Here is an 11,657-nt window from a genome sequence, read left to right as displayed (position 1 = left end):
GGTCAGAACCTAATTTAGAGTTTTTTCAAGTGTGAAGTATGAGGATGGAACACCTGGAAACACCAACTCCAGAAGAATGGAGTCAGTGTTGTGAAGTAAGAAAGTTAAAATTTCATTTATATAGGCAAGCACACATGACTTTTTAGCAGGATTACATTTTTCACGGAAGATTGGTACATAGTTATAGCAATTTGGTTGGCTATAGACAATGTTTCTTTTTGGGAAGAGTACATGTAACTTTTTTTTTTCCAATTTTTTTTTATTTGGAGTTTCGCACTGTTGCCTGGGCTGGAGTGCAGTGGCTAGATCTTGCCTAACTGCAACCTCCGCCTCCCGGGTTCAAGAGATTCTTCTGCCTCAGCCTCCAGAGTAGCTGAGATTACAGGCACCTGCCACCACACCCCGCTAATTTTTTGTATTTTTAGTAGAGATGGGTTTTCACTATGTTGGCCAGGCTGGTCTTGAACTTCTGATCTCATGATTCTCCTGTAACTTTTTTTTGAGAGGGAGTCTTGCTCTGTCTCCCAGGCTGAAGTGCAGTGGAGTGATCTCGGCTCATTGCAATCTCCGCCTCCCGGGTTCAAGCAATTCTCCTGCCCCAGCCTCCCCAGTAGCCGAGTAGCCAGGATTACAGGCATGAGCTACCGTGCCCAGCGCATGTAACATTTTTTAACAGAGGATGAAATAGTCATGGATTTCCTCCACTTCAGCCTGGGCGACACAGCAAGACTCCGTCTCAAAAAAAAAAAGAAAAAAAAAAAGAGTTAATCTATAATCTGAGAACAGAAGTTGTAAACTATATGTGACTCGCAGTCATATCTCTCTCGAGGCTTAAAGTGTTTTTTGGGATTCCAATAGCTTTTAAATTTTTTTTTTTTCTTTGAGACTCCGTCTTGCTTTGTCGCCAGGCTGGAGTGCAGTGGCGCGATCTCAACTCACTGCAACCTCCGCCTCCCGGGTTCAAGCGATTCTCCTGCCTCAGCCTCTTGAGTAGCTGGGATTACGGGCACGTGCCACCACGCCCGGCTAATTTTTTATATTTTTAGTGGAGACGGGGTTTCGCCATGTTAGCCAGGATGGTCTCAATCTCCTGACCTCATGATCTGCCTGCCTCAGCCTCTCAAAGTGCTGGTATTACAGGCGTAAACCACAGCGCCCGGCCTAAATTTCATTATTTTCTGTAGCTTCTTGGCCTTTTGGCTAAGGCTCATGTACATTTTTTTTTTATTTCTACACCAATTTCTGTAGATTATTATGAGAATTAAGGAAGAGAATTATATAAAGCACTTAGCACAGTGCCTGGCATCTAGGAAGAAAGTAGTAGGTGGTAGAATTTATTTATTTATTTAATTTATTTATTGAGATGGAGTTTCGCTCTTGTTGCCCAGGCATCTAGGAAGAAAGCAGTAAGTGGTAGCATCTATCTATCTATCTATCTATCTATCTATCTATCTATCTATGTATCTATGTATCTATCTATCTTATCTATCTATCTATCTATCTATCTATCTATCTATCTATCTATCTATCTATCTCTATCTATCTATCTATGTAATCTGTCTATCTAATCTGTTGAGATGGAGTTTCGCTCTTGTTGCCCAGGGTGGAGTTCAGTGGCAAGATCTCGGGCCGCCTCCCAGGTTCAAGCAATTCAGACAGTTGCCGGCCGGGCGCGGTGGCTCACGCCTGTAATCCCAACACTTTGGGAGGCCGAGGTGGGTGGATCACCTGAGGTTGGGAGTTTGAGACCAGCCTGACCAACATGGAGAAACCCCATCTCTACTAAGAATACAAAATTAGTCAGGTGTGATGGCACATGCCTTTAATCCCAGCTACTCGGGAGGCTGAGGCAGGAGAATCACTTGAACCCGGGAGGCGGAGGTTGCAGTGAGCCGAGATCGCGCCACTGCACTCCAGCCTGGGCAACAGCGGTAGACTCCGCCTCAAAAAAAGAGTTGCCGTTTGATGGCCGGGGGGCGGGGATGAGGGGCGGGGCTTGGTGGTTCTCGCCCACGACGGCGAGGCCCAATCAGACCCGCGGAGCAGGTGGAGTTCCGCCCTCGCGGAGGAGGTGGAGTTCCGCCCTCCTCGTCGCAGCAAGCGCGGAACTGGAGTTGCGGCGTCTAATTGTGTTTCCGGTGGATTCCCAGGGGCTGTCGGAGGTGTGGACTCTGCCGGCCTACCTGCTCTGGGAAGATGTTCTATCATGTGAGCAGGGCTCAGGGTGGCGGCAAGGGCTGGGTGGAAAGGAGGAGCAAGGCCAGGCGCCGGCGCGAGGCTCCCCTTGTCGTCCAATAACCTCCCAGCGCCTGGCCTGGTCGCCATCCCACTTTTCTCCGCAGATCTCCCTAGAGCACGAAATCCTGTTGCACCCGCGCTACTTCGGCCCCAACTTGCTCAACACGGTGAAGCAGAAGCTCTTCACCGAGGTGGAGGGGACCTGCACAGGGAAGTGAGTGCCGAGCTCACCGCGCCGCCAGATCGTTCGATGCGCACACGGGGCTCTATATCTGCAACCCCTCCCCAACTCCTACTCGTTCTGCCACCCACTCTGGGGACCCTTCTGCCCTCTCAGGCAGCCAGTTGCTTCCTGCTTTGGGTTCCCAGGGCGCCCTCTGCAATGCTGGACAATAAGACTTTCTTCTCTCAGCTGAGATTGGTCATTCATTTACTCCTCAAACATTTTAAAAACCCTTGGTGTGTGCCAGGACCCGTGTTGGGCTCAGAACAAGGTAGAATGGGAACAAGATAGAATGAGGCCAGCCCTTGTGGAGCTCACAGTGTAATCATTGTTCGTGTGTCTGCTCTCCCTCTGTCATTCTGCTGGTTTTCTCTTATCCCCTGTGCCCAGGGACCACTCACTCTATGTATCTTCTGAATGAATGACCAGAAAAAGCAGATCGAGAGTTTGGGGGAGGAAGGAAGTAGACTGGGACTTGACCATCTCTGGACTTTGCACAGAGGGGCCTCTCTTGATATTAATGAGCTGGGACCTAGCTCAGGGCAGTGGAGTACTTGGGCCTCCAGCATCAGAAAAACCTGCAGGAACATGCAGATTCCTGAGCCTGCTTATTCCCTACAGAATCAAGACTCTCTGGGGCCCACCTGAGAATCTGCATTTTAAGAAGATGATTCTCAGGCATCCCGAAGATTGAGATCTGTTGTCTCAAGGACTCCAGTCTTCTTGGACATTTATTGTGAAATTACCAGAACAGCATTCGGTCTTATACATACTGATCTCTATTCTGTCTTCTTTTGGTCATTAAGCTCTCTGGGAGCAGAGGTGCTATCTACTTGTCCTTTTGCTCTCCCCAACCCTACCCCCAAGAGCTCAGTGACTTTTTTTGCAGATGTCTTTAGAGGCTCTTGGACACACAATGTCTTCCTGTTTCTCATCCTCCTTGCAGGTATGGCTTTGTAATTGCTGTCACCACCATTGACAATATTGGTGCTGGTGTGATCCAGCCAGGCCGAGGCTTTGTCCTTTATCCAGTTAAGTACAAGGCCATTGTTTTCCGGCCCTTTAAAGGGGAGGTCGTGGATGCTGTTGTCACTCAGGTCAACAAGGTGAGACCATACATCGGGGAGGCAGTGGGGTAGTCTCTCGGAAGATCTGGGTTGGGTTCTGGCTCCACTTCATAACTCTGTGCCTTTGGCTAAGTCACTTCACTTCTTTTTTTTTTTTTTTTTTTGAGACAATTTTGCTCTGTCGCCCAGGCTGGAGTGCAGTGGTGCGATCTTGGCTCACTGCAACCTCTGCCTCCTAGGTTCAAGTGATTCTCCTGCCTCGGCCTCCCAAGTAGTTGGGACTAAAGGCACGTGCCACCATGGCCGGCTAATTTTTTTTTTTTTTTTTTTTTTTGAGACGGAGTCTCGCTCTGTTGCCCAGGCTGGAGTGCAGTGGCGCGATCTCCACTCACTGCAAGCTCCGCCTTCTGGGTTCACGCCATTCTCCTGCCTCAGCCTCCCAAGTAGCTGGGACTACAGGCGCCCACCACCACGCCTGGCTAATTTTTTGCATTTTTAGTAGAGACGGGGTTTCACTGTGTTAGCCGGGATGGTCTCGATCTCCTGACCTTGTGATCCACCCACCTCGGCCTCCCAAAGTGCTGGGATTACAGGCGTGAGCCATCGCGCCCGGCCATATTTTTTTAGTAGAGATGGGGTTTTTCCATGTTGCCCAGCTGGTCTCGAACTCCTGAGCTCAATCTGCCCACTTTGGCCTCCTAAAGCCCTAGGATTACAGGTGAGCCACCACGCCTAGCTGTCACTTTACTTCTTGTGTTGCACTTTTTTTTTTTTTTTTTTTGAGGTGGAGTCACACTCTGTCACCTAGGTTGGAGTGCAGTGGCGCGATCTTGGCTCACTGCATGCTCTGCCTTCCGGGTTCACGCTATTCTGCCTCAGCCTCCCGAGTAGCTGGGACTACAGGCGCCAGCCACCATGCCTGGCTAATTTTTTTTTGTATTTTTAGTAGAGATGGGGTTTCACCGTGTTAGCCAGGATGGTCTCGATCTCCTGACCTCGTGATCCACCCACCTCGGCCTCCCAAAGTGCTGGGATTACAGGCTTGAGCCACCGTGCCTGGCCTGCACTTTCAAATTGTATGGTAATCTTGCCCTGCCTGACTCAGAGGGCAAGGGAGTCAGTATTAATAGTCGTAACAATAAAAGCCTGTGTTGATTGAGTAGTTACTGTGGGCCAGGTGATGTGCAGAGACTCACAATGACTCTAAAAGGTGGGGGTTTTTTCTTTTTTTTTTTGAGACGGAGTCTAGCTTTGTTGCCAGGCTGGAGTGCAGTGGCACAATCTTGGCTCACTGCAACCTCCGCCTCTGGGTTCAAGTGATTCTCCTGCCTCAGCCTCCCAGCTAGCTGGGACTATAGGCATGTGCCGCCATGCCCAGCTAATTTTTGTATTTTTGGTAGAGATGGGGTTTCTCCATGTTGGTCAGGCTGGTCTCGAACTCCCGACCTCAGGTGATCCACCTGCCTCAGCCACCCAAAGTGCTGGGATTATAGGTATGAGCCACCATGCCCGGCCAGTGGGTGCTTTTTACCGAAGCTGAAGCTTAGAAGGAGTTAAGTGTACTGGCCAATGTCATGTAGCCAACAGGTGTTCAAATCTTGGACTAACACGTCCCAGGCCTAAGCTCTTTAATACTTTAAAATGAAAGCTTAGGCTGGGTGCAGTGGCTCACATCTGTAATCCCAGCACTTTGGGAGGCTGAGGTGGGCAGATCACCTGAGGTTGGGAGTTCAAGACCAGCCTGGCCAATATGGTGAAACCCCATCTCTACTAAAAATACAAAAATTAGCCAGGCATTGTGGCATGTGCGTGTAGTCCCAGCTACTCAGGAGGCTGAGGCATGAGAATCACTTGAACCTGGGAGGTGGAGGTTGCAGTGAGCTGAGACTGCATCACTGCACTCCAGAGTGGACAACAGAGCGAGATTCTGTCTCAAAGTAAATACATAAATAAATACAAATGAAAGCTTAAAAAAGAAAAGGGCTGGGTGCGCTGGCTCACACCTATAATCCCAGTGCTTTGGGAGGCAGAAGTGGAAAGATTGCTTGAGCCTAGGAGTTTGAGACAGCCTGGGCAACATAGCAAGACTCTGTCTCTACAAAAAGTTTTTAAAAATTAGCCTACCATGGTGGCGTGCACCTGTGGTCTCAGCAACTTGGGAGGCTGAAGTGGGAGGATTGCTTGAGCCCAGGAGTTCAAAGTTACAGTGAGCTGTGATCGCACCACTGCTTTCCAACCTGGGCAACAGAGTGAGACCCTGTCTCAAAATTTGAAAAGCAAAAAACAAAAACACAACACTTGAGGGGACAAAGAAAAAGCAAGATCACTCTTCTGTTTTTTTTTTTTGAGACAGAGTCTTGCTCTGTTGCCAGGCTGAAGTGCAGTGGTGCGATCTCAGCTCACTGCAACCTCCGCCTCCCGAGTTCAAACGATTCTCCTGCCTCAGTCTCCTGAGTAGCTGGGATTAGAGGTGCACGCCACCATGCCCGGCTAATTTTTGTATTTTTAGTAGAGACGGGGTTTCACCATGTTGGTCAGGCTGGTCTCGAACTCCTGACCTCGTGATCTACCTGCCTCGGCCTCCCAAAGTGCTGGGATTACAGGCGTAAGCCACCGAGCACGGCCGTAAGATCACTCATTTTTTTCTAGGTTGGACTCTTCACAGAAATTGGGCCCATGTCTTGCTTCATCTCTCGACATGTAAGTCTGGGCACACTGGGTGGGCCTGAGGAAGAGAGATACCCATTCATTACCATCTATTGAAGCATCCATTTAAAGTGCTAACCTAATCTCACTTTCCTTCCAGTCCATCCCTTCAGAAATGGAGTTTGATCCTAATTCCAACCCACCATGTTACAAGACAATGGATGAGGTGAGTGGACAGAAAGAAGTCAGGGAGAGGAGGAGAGAATCAGCCATCCTGAGGGAGAATATTGGCCTGGGGATGGCTGAGTACAGATGGTCCCCGAATTACCATGGCTTGATTCGTGATTTTATGACTTTACGATGGTGCGAAAGTGATGTGAATTCAGTATGTCCCCGGGCTTACAGTGAAGTGGTTGTGATGTAACCTCTCATAAACTGAGGAGCATCTGTACACTGTTCCCTCCTCTCCTCAGGATATTGTGATTCAGCAGGACGATGAGATCCGCTTAAAGATTGTGGGGACCCGTGTGGACAAGAATGACATTGTGAGTCTTTTCCCCGCCTCTCTACCTATACCAGGTTGAGCTGAGAGCTGTCGATTTCTTTTTTTTTTCTTTTTTCTTTTTTTTTTTTTTTTTTTGAGACGGAGTCTTGCTCTGTCACCCAGGCTGGAGTGCAGTGGCGTGATCTCGGCTCACTGTAAGCTCCGCCTCCCGGGTTCACACCATTCTCCTGCCTCAGCCTCCCGAGTAGCTGGGACTACAGGCGCCCGCCACCACGCCCGGCTAATTTTTTATATTTTTAGTAGAGACGAGGTTTCACCGTGTTAGCCAGGATGGTCTCGATCTCCTGACCTTGTGATCCACCCGCCTCGGCCTCCCAAAGTGCTGGGATTACAGGCGTGAGCCACCGCGCCTGGCTGAGAGCTGTCGATTTCTTCCCACCCACAGTTTCAGGGGGTTCTATGCTCTTCTGCCAGGAAGAAGGGATGGATGGGCAGAAGGCCTGGGGCTGCAGGGTTGAGGTTGGTTCTGTACTCATCTTGGCTTCACTTTCTTTTTACCATCTTTCCTGCAGTTTGCTATTGGCTCCCTGATGGACGATTACTTGGGTGAGTGCCTGCTCACAGGTGCTGGGGTTATTGCCTGGAGAAGGGATGTGTGGGGGTGGGGAGTAATATAGGATTCAATGCCCAAATCAGAGAGACAGAAGAAACTTTCATGCTGCCTGCTTGAAAGATCCAGGACATGTGCCTTGGGATGAGAAGTACATGGTTGTGGCTACCCTAAATTCCGGTTCTAACTGATATGCTTTTTCTGGTTTCGCAGGGCTTGTAAGCTGAGCCTGGTGGCCTCCTACCCTTGGTCCTACTCTAGGAAGTGTGATTGTCACACTTACCATGTTGTCCAGAGGTCCAGTCTGGCTGCTGTTGTGGAGGCAAGGAAGGCAACTCATCCCAGAAGGCATCTGGTGCTTCTTTTAGCTTAGCTACTGCCTCCTGATTTTTCAGTATGTGTTCTAAGTATAAAAAGTCCTTGGTTCTCATGGAAGTGTTATCTTTTTTTTTTTTTTTTTTTAGCAGGAACAATAACTCTTTAAAGAGGCTGTGGAGTTGGCTGCTTACTAGCCCCTCTTTTTCTTAGACTGATGCCTCTCCTAGCCTCAGCCACCCAGGGGAGCTGACTAACCCATTTGTCCAGGTTTAAAGGTGACCTCACTGAAGTCAAGGCTCTGATGTTGGGTCTTTGGCTTCCAGCAAATGATACCATCATTAGTGGCATTCTGAGTCCTGATCTAGTTCCAGAGTGTTTGCTCTTCTCCTGCCCTTAAAAGTAAGCAAGAGCATAGTTGGGAAAGGAGGGAGAGGAGACAGCAGACAGGGAGAGATGAACAAGAGGCTAGTAATGACACAGACTGTAGGATCTCAACACAGCCCTTCCTAAGTTGGGTATATAAACAACAGTATATCACTGTACTAAACTGAACTGAAGATGTAAAAGGGCTCAGAATCTAGTTAGGGTAACATAAAAATGTATGAAATGCCTATAGGATTAAACAAACATGCCAATTTTCCCTGACACTATACCTCTGCAATACTATTTGTCTACCTTGGAATGCCCTTTCCCAGCTTGTCCATTTCCTGTCTACTAATCTATGAAATCTCATTTCAATTATTATTATTTTTTCTTTAACTTTCTTTGACTTCCCTGGGAAACAGAGCTCTGTAGCAGAAAACAAGAAAGCATGGTATTTGGATTGATACAGAGCTGGTTTAAGTCTTAGCTGGACTCGAGAGGATAAGGGCTGAGGGCAGGTGAATTGCTTGAACCCGGGAGGGGGAGGTTGCAGTGAGCTGAGATCCCTCCACTGCACTCCAGCCTGGGCGACAGAGCAAGACTTCATCTCAGAAAAAAGAAAAGAAAAGAGTCTTAGCTGCATGACCTTCTGTTTCCTCATTATAAAATGGGCAGCAAACCCTCTTTGGAGGCTGCTGTATCAGACATCATATGTTCAAGTGGCTGGCATAGAGCCTGGTCCATGATGGGCACTCAACTTTTAATTATCATAATTATTATATAATGCATCCCAAAGCCAGTGCAGTGGTGTGTATCTGTAGTCTCAGATACTTAGGAGGCTGAGGTGGGAGGATCACTGGAGTCCTGGAGTTCTTCCCAAGTTCTCAAATAGGGGAATAACACCAAGCCTGAAAGGAAGAAATTGAGGGACAGACAAGCAGCTCATGGATCCTAAGCATGTGGGTGCTGGTGAGGATGTAGGGTGTGGCATCGAAAAGGCTGGCACTAATTAAAAAAAACAAAGGAAAAAAAAAAGAAAAGCCTGGCACTCTAGTGGGGAAGGGAAGAGGTGGGGATGCCCTGGAGATGATTTCCAGAACTCTTCTGAGCCTTTTTTTTTTTTTTTTTTTTTTTTGAGACAGAGTCTCACTCTGTTGCCCAGGCTGGAGTGCAATGGGACAATCTTGGCTCATCGAAACCTCCGCCTCCTGGGTTCAAGGGATTCTCCTGCCTCAGCCTCCCAAGTAGCTGGGATTACAGGCATGTGCCACCACACCCAACTAATTTTGTATTTTTAGTAGAGACAGGGTTTCTCCATGTTGATCAGGCTGGTCTCGAACTCCCGACCTCAGATGATCCGCCCGCCTTGGCCTCCCAAAGTGCTGGGATTACAGGCGTGAGCCACCGCGCCCCACCTCTTCTGAGCTTTTAAGGTTGGTACTAAGGGATTCTGAAAGTTACAGCCTCCTAAAGAGGTCACAGGCTAATAGTGTATCATGTGCTTGGCAACATGTTAAATCCTTTACACACATTTCTGAATCTTCACAACAGTTCCATGGAGTAGATTTCGTTATCCCGCTTTATAGTTGATGAGACAGGTCAGACAGGTGAACTAATATGCCTAAGGTCACACAGCCAGTGAGCTGTGACTTTTTAAAAACAGTCTGGGCCTGTTGTGGTGGCTCATGCCTGTAATCCCAGCACTTTGAGAGGCTGAGATGCGTGGATCACTTGAGGTCAGGAGTTTTGAGAACAGCCTAGCCAACATGGCAAAACCCAGTCCCTACTAAAAATACGAACATTAGCCAGGTATGGTGGTGCGTGCCTGTAATCCCAGCTACTCAGGAGGCTGAGGCAGAAGAATCACTTGAACTGGGGAGGTGGAGGTTGCAGTAAGCTGAGATTGCTCCACTGCATTCTAGCCTTAGCAACAGAGCAAGGACTCTGTCTCAAAAAAAAAAAAAAAAAAATTGGCCGGACATGGTGGCTCATGCCTGTAATCCCAGCACTTTGGGAAGCTGAGGCGGGCGGATCACAAGGTCAGGAGTTCAAGACCAGCCTGGCCAACATGGTGAAACCTGATCTCTACTAAAAATAAAAAACTTACAGCACTTAGCCAGGCATGGTGTTGGACACCTGTAATCCCAGCTACTCCGGAGGCTGAGGCAGGAGAATCATTTGAACCCGGGAGGCGGAGGTTGTAGTGAGCCAAGATTGCGCCACTGCACTCCAGCCTGGGCGACAGGGTGCTACTCCATCTCAAAAAAAGGAAAAAAGAAAAAAGTCTGATACCAAAGCCATCATAGTTCTTGCCAGGCATTGGGTGCGTGGAGCGAGCCACCTTTCTCCCATCTGTGGCCATGGAGGTCTCACTACTGCCTTCCCTGGTCCGTGCCTCCACTTAGATTGGGAGCAAATGAGCTCCAGACAGGTTGGATACAGGTTCACTACATCTAATAGGTCCCTGGCAGTCCCGGTCTCCGTCCCATCTTCTAGTGTCTCCAAGGTTGCTGATGGCTGTCCAGAACGGTAAACCTAAGCAAGGAGGTCTGCCAGCTGCCCAGGTCTGGCTAAGCTGACTTCAGGCTCAGTCAGACCTTAGAGGAGAGCGCCCTCTCTCTTTCCCTTAACGCACAGGTGGGCAGACACTTGAAACCACTTCTAATATGGTTCTGAATATGAGTGGAAGAGACTCAGCAGGGTGACATTCTCCTTAGGTGGGTTTGCCGTGGCAACCACAGTCGCATCCATCTGGCTTTGCCTGCTCGGGTCCCAGGGGATTTTCCTTTCCAGCGGCAGCAGCATCTAACCCTGAGAAGGGGAAGGGAGAAAATGTGTACATTCATGCTCCCTTGTAGAATACTCCCGCAGTTCACTCAGTGCGAACTACCCCATCTTGGGTGAATCTAAAGGAATTCACTGTATGCCTTGTGACATATGAGAGAAAGAAAGTTTCTCTTTTTCTTTTTTTTTTTGAGACGGAGATTCACTCTTGTTGCCCAGGCTGGAGTGCAGTGGCAAGATCTCGGCTCACCACAACCTCCGCCTCCTGGGTTCAAGCAATTCTCCTGCCTCAGCCTCCCGAGTAGCTGGGATTACAGGCATGTGCCACCACACCCGGCTAATTTTGTATTTTTAGTTGAGATGGATTTTCTCCATGTTGATCAGGCTGGTCTCGAACTCCCGACCTCAGGTGATCCCCCGCCTCGGCCTCTCAGTGTTGGGATTACAGGCGTAAGCCACCGCGCCCGGCCGGGAAAGAAAGTTTAACCTCCAACTCTGCCAGGGACTCTCACAGACATTAATCTACAACAACCCTGTGAAGTGCGCATTATTACCCCGTATTAGGTAATTTGCCCAAAGGCAGTGTCAGACTTTTAACCCAGCTCGGTCTGATTCCAAATACCATCCTTTACTCACTAAGCCCACTGCTTATCAATTAAGAACTGCCCAAGTAGCTGCTATCGCAGTGGGAGTTGGAGAAAGAGAGCTGTCAGCGTGCGTGTCCAACGGTCATGCAAGGCGAGGTAGGCCAGGGCTTGTATTTGGTTCACAGGCGTGGGGAGAATGCGAAGTAGGTGCAGAAAGAACAGAACCCTGGAGTCCGGAGCTTGCACGGGATGTTCGGCCCGGTTTGAAGTCCCTTCTGCCTGCCGAGAACACCTACCGAGAGCCCCATCTATCCCT

At 49.0% G+C, this 11,657-nt stretch overlaps 1 protein-coding gene across 1 annotated transcript; it reads left to right on the top strand.

Moving 5' to 3' along the window:
* Positions 1-2,036: 2,036 nt before the first annotated feature.
* POLR2G (RNA polymerase II subunit G) lies at positions 2,037-7,719 on the top strand. Its single transcript, XM_009246228.4, has 8 exons — positions 2,037-2,208; positions 2,343-2,452; positions 3,408-3,567; positions 6,178-6,228; positions 6,335-6,400; positions 6,648-6,719; positions 7,252-7,285; positions 7,503-7,719. Exons 1-8 carry the CDS (start codon positions 2,197-2,199, stop codon positions 7,514-7,516), a joined length of 519 nt encoding a protein of 172 aa, XP_009244503.2. The 5' UTR covers positions 2,037-2,196; the 3' UTR covers positions 7,517-7,719.
* Positions 7,720-11,657: the final 3,938 nt, after the last annotated feature.

This window comes from Pongo abelii, chromosome 9 (assembly GCF_028885655.2).
Source record: "Pongo abelii isolate AG06213 chromosome 9, NHGRI_mPonAbe1-v2.0_pri, whole genome shotgun sequence".
Lineage (NCBI taxonomy): Eukaryota > Metazoa > Chordata > Mammalia > Primates > Hominidae > Pongo > Pongo abelii.
The sequence above is the reverse complement of the archived record's forward strand: the minus strand, read 5'-3'. Positions and strand labels throughout refer to the sequence as shown.

Excerpts from the sequence above, each read along its gene's own strand:
- POLR2G (XM_009246228.4), top strand. Across the intron at positions 2,453-3,407 it reads GAGGGGACCTGCACAGGGAA|GTATGGCTTTGTAATTGCTG; the intron begins GTGAGTGCCGAG and ends TCCTCCTTGCAG. Across the intron at positions 6,229-6,334 it reads CTTGCTTCATCTCTCGACAT|TCCATCCCTTCAGAAATGGA; the intron begins GTAAGTCTGGGC and ends CTTTCCTTCCAG.